At 49.1% G+C, this 12927-nt stretch overlaps 1 protein-coding gene across 2 annotated transcripts in view; it reads right to left on the bottom strand.

Annotated features, from left to right (window-relative positions):
* The window catches only part of itga10 (integrin, alpha 10), a 26198-nt gene extending 14303 nt beyond the window's left edge, over positions 1–11895 (bottom strand). The window contains exons 1-9 of one of the 2 annotated variants that reach the window (XM_084668938.1): positions 11788–11890; positions 11483–11558; positions 11128–11359; positions 6564–6678; positions 6324–6433; positions 5662–5750; positions 3205–3319; positions 2526–2653; positions 1830–1978 (exon numbers count right to left, since the gene is read on the bottom strand). In XM_084668938.1, the coding sequence (XP_084525064.1) occupies positions 1830–1978; positions 2526–2653; positions 3205–3319; positions 5662–5750; positions 6324–6433; positions 6564–6678; positions 11128–11179 (758 nt within the window). In that variant the 5' untranslated portion in view covers positions 11180–11359; positions 11483–11558; positions 11788–11890. Of the gene's footprint in view, positions 1–1829; positions 1979–2525; positions 2654–3204; positions 3320–5661; positions 5751–6323; positions 6434–6563; positions 6679–11127 lie in introns of both variants that reach the window. The other variant, XM_084668937.1, reaches the window with a different exon arrangement.
* Between the last annotated feature and the right edge of the window lie 1032 nt (positions 11896–12927).

The raw sequence follows: 12927 nt of genomic DNA, 5'->3' as shown, positions 1-12927 counted from the left end.
TGTGAGAGTGAGAGTGTGTGTGTGAGAGTGAGAGTGAGAGTGTGTGTTTGTGAGACAGAGACTGTATGTGTGAGAGAGTATGGGTATGTGTGTGTGTTTGATTGAAGTTGCAATACTGCAGAGAATGATACTGAGAAATAGATCATAGGTCATCAGTAATCAGAAATAGTACACAGACATATACACAAACAAAGCCCCCCCCCACACACACACACACAGTCTCTCTCTCTCTCTCTCTCTCTCTCTCTCTCTCTCTCTCTCTCTCTCTCTCTCTCTCTCTCTCTCTCTCACACACACACACACACTCGGTTCAGTCTGACCAGCAGACATAAACACAGTGAGTGACAGGACTGTGCTATAGAGCCTGACTGTTCTGCACTGCTCCAGAAGCTGTCTGTCTCTCCACTGCTCCAGAAGCTGTCCGTCTCTACACTGCTCCAGAAGCTGTCTGTCTCTACACTGCTCCAGAAGCTGTCTGTCTCTACACTGCTCCAGAAGCTGTCTGTCTCTCCACTGCTCCAGAAGCTGTCTGTCTCTCCACTGCTCCAGAAGCTGTCTGTCTCTCCACTGCTCCAGAAGCTGTCTGTCTCTACACTGCTCCAGAAGCTGTCTGTCTCTCCACTGCTCCAGAAGCTGTCTGTCTCTCCACTGCTCCAGAAGCTGTCTGTCTCTCCACTGCTCCAGAAGCTGTCTGTCTCTCCACTGCTCCAGAAGCTGTCTGTCTCTCCACTGCTCCAGAAGCTGTCTGTCTCTACACTGCTCCAGAAGCTGTCTGTCTCTCCACTGCTCCAGAAGCTGTCTGTCTCTACACTGCTCCAGAAGCTGTCTGTCTCTACACTGCTCCAGAAGCTGTCTGTCTCTCCACTGCTCCAGAAGCTGTCTGTCTCTACACTGCTCCAGAAGCTGTCTGTCTCTCCACTGCTCCAGAAGCTGTCTGTCTCTACACTGCTCCAGAAGCTGTCTGTCTCTCCACTGCTCCAGAAGCTGTCTGTCTCTCCACTGCTCCAGAAGCTGTCTGTCTCTACACTGCTCCAGAAGCTGTCTGTCTCTCCACTGCTCCAGAAGCTGTCTGTCTCTCCAGTGCTCCAGAAGCTGTCTGTCTCTCCACTGCTCCAGAAGCTGTCTGTCTCTCCACTGCTCCAGAAGCTGTCTGTCTCTCCACTGCTCCAGAAGCTGTCTGTCTCTCCAGTGCTCCAGAAGCTGTCTGTCTCTCCACTGCTCCAGAAGCTGTCTGTCTCTCCACTGCTCCAGAAGCTGTCTGTCTCTCCACTGCTCCAGAAGCTGTCTGTCTCTCCACTGCTCCAGAAGCTGTCTGTCTCTCCAGTCACAGCCTCCAACACTTTCACCTTTTACCCGCTTGGTTTTCCACTCAGTTCTTTTGAACGATCTTTGAAGTGCCCTGCTAAACGTCTCAAACATTTACCTTTAAATGTTCTGGAAAACAGGAACTCTCCAATTAACCGTGTGTGTAAATACCCAGGACGTTCTACATGAAAGACGTAGCCACATGTTGGGGCAGGGAAGGGTCTGCTTTGTAGGCACCAGTTTTAATAAAATAGGAATTTAATTTAAAGGAGAGAGGAAAGAAAAGTATTGAGGCTTTTATGGTCCTAGCTATCGAATGACCTTTATTCTGAAGAGGTGTGTTTCTTTAGTGTTGGGTGACATGAAGACCCCCCTCAATATCCTTCCCCCGTGAAACGTGTTGAGAGGGTAGAGGCCGAAGAAAAAGAGGGATAAGGAGAGAGAGAGGAATGGAAAGTAGCCTCAGGGTGACTGACAGGCTCTCTGGCCAATTAGAGCACGGTGTGGGTGATTGACAGACATACCAGCCCATTTGGATGGCGTACGCCGTGCGTGTCTCCCGCCCCTCCTGCCTGCTGATGTTCTTGGCAGCTTCCACCACTTCCTGTGTTGTCTGGTAGTCTCTCAGCGACCACTCATGTACCGCTACCTCGCCGTACTGCAGCACCCCAACCTGAACGCAACCACAAACATCATGTCAGACCCTAATGCCACCGCTTGGTACTTTTGGAACTTTCATTTAAGGCGTACTGTCCCTTTAAGTACCAACCCCTGTGCCCTCGGTGAAGCGAATATTTAGGGAATTTCAAAAAGCCTCCAAGAACTAGAAGAATTTCCTCTTTAACTCACTTTGCCTGCTTTCCAAGCCCCCCCTCCAACCCCCCCTCACCCCTCTCCTCCTCCTCCTCCACCCCCCCCCCCACACACACTGTTCCCCCTGTCCCTAAGCCCCCCCCACCCCACCCCTCTCCATCTCTCTTCCCCAAACCCAGTCCCTCATCCCAGATGTCGTCTTGCATTACTGCATCCATTTATTCTCCTACTTATTGCCAGACTGCTTCTATCTCTCTGTGATCCTGTTCACAGAGCTCCTCCTGCTCTGTGTGCCTCCAGAAAGCCTGATTACCCATGAGGCTCGGCAGAGGGGACCTTTATGGGTGACACTATACAGTACACATGCACAGGTACATGCACGTGTGTACACACACACACAGACTCACCTGCATCTGCTCTGGGCTGATGTGAAACTTGCTGAGGATGTTGCTGAGAAAGTTCTGGACCTCATACCAGGGGTAGATGCTGTTGGAGCCGTCCAGGACTATTACAATGTCCATGTATGTGGAGCATCCTGACACACACACACACACACACATAGCAGGAGCTTTGTCAGTGCCGGTGGATCTGTGACGAGAGTGTGATTCGTTTATGTGTGTGTAGTTACTCTGTGCTGTGTGTGTAGTTACTCTGTGCTGTGTGTGTGTGTGTAGTAACTCTGGGCTGTGTGTGTGTGTGTGTAGTAACTCTGTGCTGTGTGTGTGTGTGTGTGTGTAGTTACTCTGTGCTGTGTGTGTGTGTGTGTGTAGTTACTCTATGTGTGTGTGTGTAGTTACTCAGTGTGTGTGTGTGTGTGTGTAGTTACTCTGTGCTGTGTGTGTGTGTGTGTGTGTAGTTACTCTGTGCTGTGTGTGTGTGTAGTTACTCTGTGCTGTGTGTGTGTGTGTGTAGTTACTCTGTGCTGTGTGTGTGTGTGTGTGTGTGTGTGTAGTTACTCTGTGCTGTGTGTGTGTGTGTGTGTGTGTGTAGTTACTCTGTGCTGTGTGTGTGTGTGTGTGTGTGTGTGTGTGCGTGTGTAGTTACTCTGTGCTGTGTGTGTGTGTGTGTGTGTGTGTGTGTAGTTACTCTGTGCTGTAGGGGCAATGGTCTTCCTGGGTTCCAGCTCGTCGTTGACGGAAGCGCAGATCCCGGTGCTGAAGACAGACGTGCCGCATTCCTGAGACCACAAGGGGGCGCACGCCTGGGCACAAACAGACACATCAGCAGTGCTCCTACTGAGGAGAGAGACCAGCAGTGCTCCTACTGAGGAGAGAGACCAGCAGTGCTCCTACTGAGGAGAGAGACCAGCAGTGCTCCTACTGAGGTGAGAGACCAGCAGTGCTCCTACTGAGGAGAGAGACCAGCAGGGCTCCTACTGAGGTGAGAGACCAGCAGTGCTCCTGCTGAGGAGAGAGACCAGCAGGGCTCCTACTGAGGAGAGAGACCAGCAGGGCTCCTACTGAGGTGAGAGACCAGCAGGGCTCCTACTGAGGAGAGAGACCAGCAGGGCTCCTGCTGAGGAGAGAGACCAGCAGGGCTCCTGCTGAGGAGAGAGACCAGCAGTGCTCCTACTGAGGAGAGAGACCAGCAGTGCTCCTGCTGAGGAGAGAGACCAGCAGTACTCCTACTGAGGTGTGATACGGGCAGGTGACGGTCAAGTCTTAACAAGTCTTTGACAAGCCCTGTCTCTGGGTAGGGCAAGGAGTCGAACGTACACACCAACATGCACTCACACACACACACACACACACGCATGCAGACGAATGGCTTCAACGCTGCAGTGACCACCACTGAAATAGAGCAGGGCGCACGACGAAGGACATGAGGGAGGAGGGAGGATGGAGAGAGGGAGAGAGAGATGAAGAGAGAGAAATAGAAAATTAGCAAAAGAAAGGGTAGGTCATGGAAAGAATATATCGGTGGTTTGGCAGGGAGAGTGAGAGGGCGGGAGAGAGAGAGTGCGAAAGAGAGAGCGATCGAGAGGGTGAAACAATTGTTGACATGCTGGCAGTTATCATGAGTGGTTTAGCAGTGCTGGAACCCAGCAGACCAATAAAGATTTAAGACATTTAAATGTGATTGTGCAGCACAAGGGGAGCGGGTACCAGTCACATAAAAAAAATTATGTCTTCAAAGCATGCTATTTATTTGGCTTTCAAACCAAAGGGAGACAGAGGGAGAGGGAGGGAGGGAATAGGGTGTTGTGGGTGAGGAGATGAGAGCAGATAAAAGGAAAGAGAACATTTATACTCACTGAGACAAAAGGGAAGGAGAGATGGTAAAAGAAGCGGAGGAGGAGAGAGAGAAAGGCGTCCTGGTTTTAAGAGCCCTGTCATTACAGAAGGCCCCAGTCATCCACAGACACACAGACTGAAAGAGGAGGGATGGAGAGAGGGATGAGAGAGGAGGGATGGAGAGAGGGATGAGAGAAAGGAGAGACCAGAGAAGAGGGTGAGAGGTGCTCTGGCTTTTGGAAGGCCTGTCATTACAAAGGGCCAGAGATGCATTCCGATCCTGTTATAGACTTGACCACAGGGGTTAAAACAAACACACACACTCGTAGACACACACACACACACACACACACAATGAGGGTGAGCAGGCAAGAGTTACTGAACTGTATATGACTCGGCACCCGAAGTTGCAGCAAGTTGCTGCCAGACACATACACACACTCTCTCTCACACACACACACACACACACACACACACACACACACACACAGGAGGGGCTGTGTGCTGGCACAGCCAACCAGTAATTCCTTGTAACCAAAGTGGCCTCAGAACTGGAAGAATCTGGATCAGGACAACGTGGACCTGTGTGTGTGTGTGTGTTAGTATGTGCATGAATATTGTGTGTGTATTTGTTTACGTGTGCATTTAGCAAGGTATCCTGGTGGTTTGTCAACCCCACACAGAGGTCACAGGCCACACACAGGGGTCACAGGCCACACACAGGGGTCACAGGCCACACACAGGGGTCACAGGCCACACACAGGGGTCACAGGCCACACACAGGGGTCACAGGCCCCACACAGGGGTCACAGGCCACACACAGGGGTCACAGGCCACACACAGGGGTCACAGGCCACACACAGGGGTCACAGGCCACACACAGGGGTCACAGGCCTCACACAGGGGTCACAGGCCACACACAGGGGTCACAGGCCTCACACAGGGGTCACAGGCCTCACACAGGGGTCACAGGCCACACACAGGGGTCACAGGCCACACACAGGGGTCACAGGCCACACACAGGGGTCACAGGCCACACACAGGGGTCACAGGCCACACACAGAGGTCACAGGCCCCCCACAGGGGTCACAGGCCACACACACAAAAACATGTCAACGGATCTGATGCGGTGGTCCAACATCTCTCGAACAAACACACTCTCATCTCACCACATCCCCCCTCAGCAGGTTTTAACTACACACACACCCACACACCTTCCCAAAACAGCAGGAATGTAGCAGAAGCATAACATAGCAGAACTTGGATACTGGATACACACACACTCCCACACACACACACACTCACGTACCAGGAAACCGTCAGGGTTGTCTGGGCTGAGGGTCATCCCCAGGTGAGAGTTCTTCAGGTTCCTGGAGACGTTCTGCAAAGCCCTCTCCCCTGAACCAGCAGGGGGCAGGGTGGAGGAGGAGGGACAGGGTGGAGGAAGAGGGACAGGGTGGAGGAAGAGGGGCAGGGTGGAGGAAGAGGGGCAGGGTGGAGGGAGAGGGACAGGGTGGAAGAAGAGGGGCAGGGTGGAGGAAGAGGGACAGGATGGAGGGAGAGGGGCAGGGTAGAGGAAGAGGGACAGGATGGAGGGAGAGGGACAGGGTGGAAGAAGAGGGGCAGGGTGGAGGAAGAGAGGCAGGGTGGAGGGAGAGGGACAGGGTGGAGGAAGAGGGGCAGGGTGGAGGAAGAGGGACAGGGTGGAGGAAGAGGGACAGGGTGGAGGAAGAGGGGCAGGGTGGAGGAAGAGGGGCAGGGTGGAGGGAGAGGGACAGGATGGAGGAAGAGGGGCAGGGTGGAGGAAGAGGGACAGGATGGAGGGAGAGGGACAGGGTGGAGGAAGAGGGGCAGGGTGGAGGAAGAGGGACAGGGTGGAGGAAGAGGGTCTGGGGTTAACTCACTGCACACTGGGATGGTCAGGGGAGGGGGGGGTGATCTAAGATCTGTGTCAGGGGCTAGAGGGCTCACCCAGGTTCACTTTGGTGCAGTTGGAGTTCCTTTCCTCTCCCACGACACACTTGTATATGTCTCCTCTCCTGTTATTGGGCGATCCATCCCAGGGAGCACCAACCAGCATTCTATCACAGAACAGTTCAGCCAATCAGGTCACGGGACAACATGACATCATCAAGCGAGGTAACGGCTGTATGTTTGTCATCTACTCATCACTCAAATTGGGCATAAATGACGCCGTGGACGCTGACTTACGATTTCTCTCCATCGTGCGAGCTGTGTTGTAGAACAGAGAACCCAAACAGAGCTTCCTCTGGGCCAGTGAAGATACGGGGGTGCTTCACGTCGATGTTGAAGCATTCACACAACCCTGAGGAGACAGAGGGAGACTCACGGTGACAAGGGGGCGCTTGCACTGTGGGGCAAAGTTCACCGCTAAATAGAGGTGGGCATGATTCCGACATAAAGGTTACTTCTCGTGGTGTTAAACTTTTCTGAAGTTGTCTTTTTATTTCCTGATTCAGTTCAAAAGCACAGGGAGAGAGAGGAGAGAGAGAGGAGAGAGAGAGGAGAGAGAGAGGAGAGAGAGAGAGAGAGAGAGAGAGAGGAGAGAGAGGAGAGAGAGAGGAGAGAGAGGAGAGAGAGAGTGAAACAGAGTGGCCAAAGACGACCTTTGATGAACAAGGTAATTCAGTCTGAGGGAAGAGAGAGGGAGAGAAGAGGGTAGAAAGATGGAGGGAGAGGGAAGGGTGTGGGCTAGAAAAACGAGTGAGCATAGTAGCGCCCTGTATGACATACAAACCTGCCCTTTATACAAGGAAGGAGAGAATACAGTACAGGAGAGATGGAGGGGGAGAGAGAGAGAGGTAAAGAGAGGGACAACGAGTAAAAGGATGGAAGGATAGTTCATTGACTCTGGGGAGGTGTAAGACTGAGAAAACAGACATGGAAACTAGTTCCAACTGTCAAAATAAATACCACACAGCTTTCTTTATGAAGAATCCATTAAACCAGAGCAGACATGTAAAGGACCGTAAGAGGGGTTCACCTGGGCCAAAAAGCTTTAAGAAAAATCTATTAGAAAAAGTAAAAAATGGGTCTGTGAATCTTAAAAGGATTTTGTTTGGCTCAGACTCCTTCAGCCCGCTTCAGCAAGTATTGTTACTAAAACTTCTTCCTCCACCTCGTCCAACTTTCACTGTCTCCTACTCTGAGCCACAGGTCATTCACGTAAACAGGAATCTGGTGTAACCCAGTTACCATCTCTCTGTAGGCAGATACACCATGGTTAAAGTTACAGAGCCGCTCACAAACAGCAAGTACATCATAACGTTCTGTTCTCATCACAATGTTTGTTTTCCAAGCCTTCTTCTATTTCCATTATTATCTGAAGACAACTAGACTACATGTTTGCTTGTTCACGTACGAGTCTCTGTTCTCACAACCTCCTCTCCCTTTCTTTAACAGACAGGTGATTGCAGCCTTACATACTCCACCAGCCACTTCCAAAAAATCACTTCCTCCCCCTGCCACTACATCACTTCCTCCCCTTGCCACTACATCACTTCCTCCCCCTGTCACTACATCAACTCCTCCCCCTGCCACTACATCAACTCCTCCCCCTGCCACTACATCAACTCCTCCCCCTGTCACTACATCAACTCCTCCCCCTGCCACTACATCAACTCCTCCCCCTGCCACTACCTCACTTCCTCCCCCTGCCACTACTTCACTTCCTCCCCCTGCCACTACTTCACTTCCTCCCCCTGCCACTACTTCACTTCCTCCCCCTGCCACTACTTCACTTCCTCATCCTCCACTTCTTTTCTCACATCATCTTTCTCTCCCCATTCTTTATCTTTCTCTTCCCTTGAATTATACCCCCAAACGTCTACCAAACCATTCACTCATCTCCGATCTTTCCATGACCCCCCACCCAACACCACACCATCCTCCAGACTGTGATCTGCCCCTCTGGTCCACGGCTCTCTTTAATCCATCACGTATATTTCTGTCCACTAACCCCCAACCTCACACCCTCCTTCTCTCTCTCTGTCTTCCTTTTCTTTGGGTTCCTTTTGATTGGGGTTTATATATGGGTCTATGTGCCACAGCCTGTCTCACCAGGGATTGTCATGACAACTGACGGTAAACATTTGGGCAGCCAAACTGGGTCCATATACTCTGAGTTTCAACCACACACTCAACTCTGGGCAGTGTTGCTCATCTGTGTGTGTGTGTGTGTGTCAGTGAAGCTGACACATGTGTTACGCGTATAAAAATGGAATCTCCCCTGACCACCAGTATAACATCATACAGAACCCTATTCTGATGTTTGTATTAAAAATTCACTTCTCTGTACAGCATCTCTCATTCCCTCTCAATTACTCCAGCGTCTTTTTGAAACTAATGAGACACATTTCTTTCCTCTTCCACGTTTTAGTCCAGTTTCTCTCTCTGTTTCTCGTCTCACAGTAAACTGAAGGTGTCAGAGCATCTGACTGTGTCTGTCATCGAACACAAATTCAATTGCAACATTTCCCGTCTCCCACACTCTCTCATCCGTCCTCTCCGCCTCTTTCTCACAGACTGTCCCTCCATCACACGGTGTTCTCCCCTCATGTTCCCTCGTGGGGAAGGAGGGTGGAAGGACAGAGGGAGAGAGAGAAAGAGAGAGAGAGAGAGAGAGAGAGAGAGAGAGAGATGGATGGATGAGGGGGGATTTATACAGTACGCTGTACACTGTTAGTTATACAGTACGCTGTACACTGTTAGTTATACAGTACGCTGTACACTGTTAGAGTTATACAGTACGCTGTACACTGTTAGAGTTATACAGTACGCTGTACACTGTTAGTTATACAGTACGCTGTACACTGTAAGTTATGCTGTACACTGTTAGTTATACAGTACGCTGTACACTGTTAGTTATACAGTGTGCTGTACACTGTTAGTTATACAGTACGCTGTACACTGTTAGTTATACAGTACGCTGTACACTGTTAGTTATACAGTGCGCTGTACACTGTTAGAGTTATACAGTGCGCTGTACACTGTTAGTTATACAGTACGCTGTACACTGTTAGTTATACAGTACGCTGTACACTGTTAGAGTTATACAGTACGCTGTACACTGTTAGAGATGTACACTGAATAAGTGAACGAGGGAAGAGAAGGGATCGAAACTGAGAGACGGGAGAAAAGAGAGGAATATAGTGGAGGAAAGAGAGGAGGAGAGAAAGAATTATGGAAAAGGCACAGATAGAATTAGAGGAGAGAGAGAGAGAGAGACAGGGAATGAAGGAATTCCCCGACCCTAAACACACACACACACACACACCTGTATTCTACATCTCAGTAAGGCCTAACTGAGTCCAGCAGTCCCTAGATGCCTGCTCCCAACACTGGAGAGGTCTGTAGAAACCATCAACATCATACACACAAACATGCTCACACCTACGCACTGCAACATGCCCTGGAAACACACACACACACATTCACACACACATTCACACACACACACACACATTCACACACACACACATTCACACACACACACATTCACACACACACACACAGTTTCATACAGTGAACAAGCTCACTGTATGCTTGACTCAAACTGGTAATGAACTGCAACGTGAAGGTTAACCACCAACGGTGTCTGGCTTTTGGGGTGTGTCAACTCTGAACATGCCCCTACAATTTCAATCCCCCCAAAACTTGCTAATGAGATCACGACAACACTTAGCTGGTACATAGTACCTGAACATGCCACATTTGACATTGAAGGTCATTTATCGGGCAGATGGAAGTCTGTTTGTGTTTAGGCAGTGATCACAGAGCTATGGCATACCTCACACTACATCAGAGGGAAAACACTTTGCAGTCGACCGGTAACACACACAGCGGTACACAACCACAGCTATGCTCTGCCCTATCACACCTCAACTGCTTACTGCACTGTAATGCGGCAAGAAAAATAGCCGCTTATCAGCTACGTAAACACTCAAAACTGTCTGCTTCTATGTTTTCTTGGTGTTAAACAGGATTGGAGAGGAAGGAGTCAAGCAAGAGAGAGAGTTAATGCATGATGGTTTACTATAAGGTGTGGGGGGAGGGTAGTATATTCATGGTCCACGTGTGACATTAATGGAAAAGGCATATATCCATGGCTCAGGGCTGGAAGTGAATGAAATGGATACCACTGATAGAATCAATGTGGTACTTCAGCAGCTGCCACCAATGAAGGGCTACCAGATGGAGGTCAGATTGTTTTTGAAAGTCTTGAGAACCATGTCTCCGAATGCGGAGTGGAATTTCTCCTCAGTAAGTCACCCAACCTCTATAGATGGTAGAATGTAAGAGCTGGGAGACAGAGAAGAGCTAAATCAATCCATCAGTCACTGTTATTAGCTCTTTGAAGGTGGACTGCGTCCACTGAGGAAGTTGCCCAGGTTAATGACCCTATCACCCCATGGCCACTACAGGAAGCCAGCAGGGGCTCAGATAGACCATGAGATGTAAGCCAGAGAAGAGGCCTTACATCTGCACCCGACCTATGTTTGCTATAGGCTCCCAGGGGAAATTTTATGGTTTCGACTCCCCAAGTTATCTGAGCACACTAGCAGCTGTAGAACAAAGGACCCAAACTATTTTCAGGACATTTCCTCTCAGCTGAGGTAGAATGTTTTAGCCTGTAGGTCTACTGCTGAGAACAGAACTTATTCATCTTCCGTCATTCTTTAACTGGATGGACTAAGGAAACTATGAAGGGAGATACACAAAATTCGTTAGCTGAAACAACTTGACAATGTCTTACCTTTTAAAAGGACAACCAACTTGAATAACACCAGATATTTCCTCAGCTCCATTTGTGCAAGGAGGAGGATGGAGAAGTTCGTGTGTGTGTCTCTTGAGAAGTGGGCTCCGTTAGTTGTTTAAATGTTGAGCTTTGGCATAACAAGACGCGCACACGCGCTCCTTCAGCTCGCGCTGTTCTCCAGAGATCCGTTAAATCCGTTCAAACGACGTTGCAGTGGCATCGCTAGCCCCTGAGATGTTAGTTTCAATATGTATTCTTAATGACAGCTCCACAGCCCACAATTACAACGTTTGTTTGAGCTTAAATTAACTATTTCGTTCTTTATACGATTTCCTGGTAATTCTGTTCTTACCTCAGGCTAAGAAACCGACACTAATGACTCTGTGTCAACATCTGAGTTCCGCTTATTGCGACTCAAAGCTCAACACCTGTCCCGTCAAACAAGAGGCTCATTTAGGGTAATTAACCATCACTAACGCGGAACAGCTTCAGAAATACACGCTGCTACTTCTAACACGAAAAAGAATCCTGTCAATCAGTAAGAGTTAAGAGGTCACTTCCCTTGACTGGACGTTCAACTATTCTTAAACATCTTAAACAGAATAACCGTATTCTTTGAACTTTTCCTTATAGGTTCATTGACGTGGTTTTCCTTACATTATGATACATTATCTTGTTTATATTTTCTATCCCGTAAATTCAGAGTTTTCAATATGCTTCTCTATCCTCTCTCCTAAATGAAAGAGCGCCTTTATTCCAGTGGAGTCTCTCGAGCTTCCCTTTACTCAACTTCTCTCCGCGCGCCCCTGGTTCACATTTGAAAACCTCAAACCCACATTCTCTCTCTCTCTCTCTCTCTCTCTCTCTCTCTCTCTCTCTCTCTCTCTCTCTCTCTCTCTCTCTCTCTTTCTATCTCTCTCTCTCTTTCTCTCTCTCTCTCTCTCTCTCTCTCTCTCTCTCTCTCTCTCTCTCTCTCTCTCTCTCTCTCACTCTCACTCTCTCTCTCTATCTCTCTCTCTCTATCTCTCTCTATCTCTCTATCTCTCTCTCTCGCTCTTTCTCTCAACTTTCGTACTATTCCCCTATTTTGCGACTTCTCAGTGTGTTTTGACAAAGGAAGATTTTCCACATAATTACAGTGCTGGATAAGCATGATTGATCATAACTTTTCCTATGTCTTCCTGACGGCACAGTTTGGTCACTCTTTAGTTTATCTTTACATATATCTTGCCATATCATAGGAGAGAAAACAGAAGTGTATAGTTTTACGGTAGTTTAGGTTCAATTCTGTCTCTTCCATGCTTTCACTGTGTGTTTGTGTGTGTGTGTGTGTGTGTGTGTGCGTGTGTATGTGCGCGCGCGCGCGCGTGTTTATATCTGTATGTTTGCTTGTATTCCTTTTCTTCTTTTTCCTTCCATTATATAGTCCTTATCCCATTCCCTCTCTCGTCAATCTCTCTCCAATTCCTGGCCCCTCATCCATTCTCTGTCAGTCTTGCCACATCTAAGAGCCCTAGAATCAGAACCGTCCAGTGGTTTTACATTATCCATGTATTTTAGAAAGCAGATTCTTCTGTAGCTCTCTGGTGCCACCTAAGGGTCGGTGGCCCCCGATGAGACTTGGTTCTCTGTGCACCAGGTGGCGCCATTGCTTCAATCTTGGCTCGTCATTCGTACGCGTCACTGTGAGCGTTATGGTCCCGTTCAGATAGGTGCCTCCAGTTCAAAGTACCGCCATTTATTCTGACCTTCCCCTTTCATAAATTTGGGTCTGTTTGGTCTCTGACAATTTTTGGG

The sequence above is a fragment of the Hypomesus nipponensis genome, chromosome 2 (assembly GCF_054491055.1).
Source record: "Hypomesus nipponensis isolate SF chromosome 2, ASM5449105v1, whole genome shotgun sequence".
NCBI lineage: Eukaryota > Metazoa > Chordata > Actinopteri > Osmeriformes > Osmeridae > Hypomesus > Hypomesus nipponensis.
The sequence above is the reverse complement of the archived record's forward strand: the minus strand, read 5'-3'. Positions and strand labels throughout refer to the sequence as shown.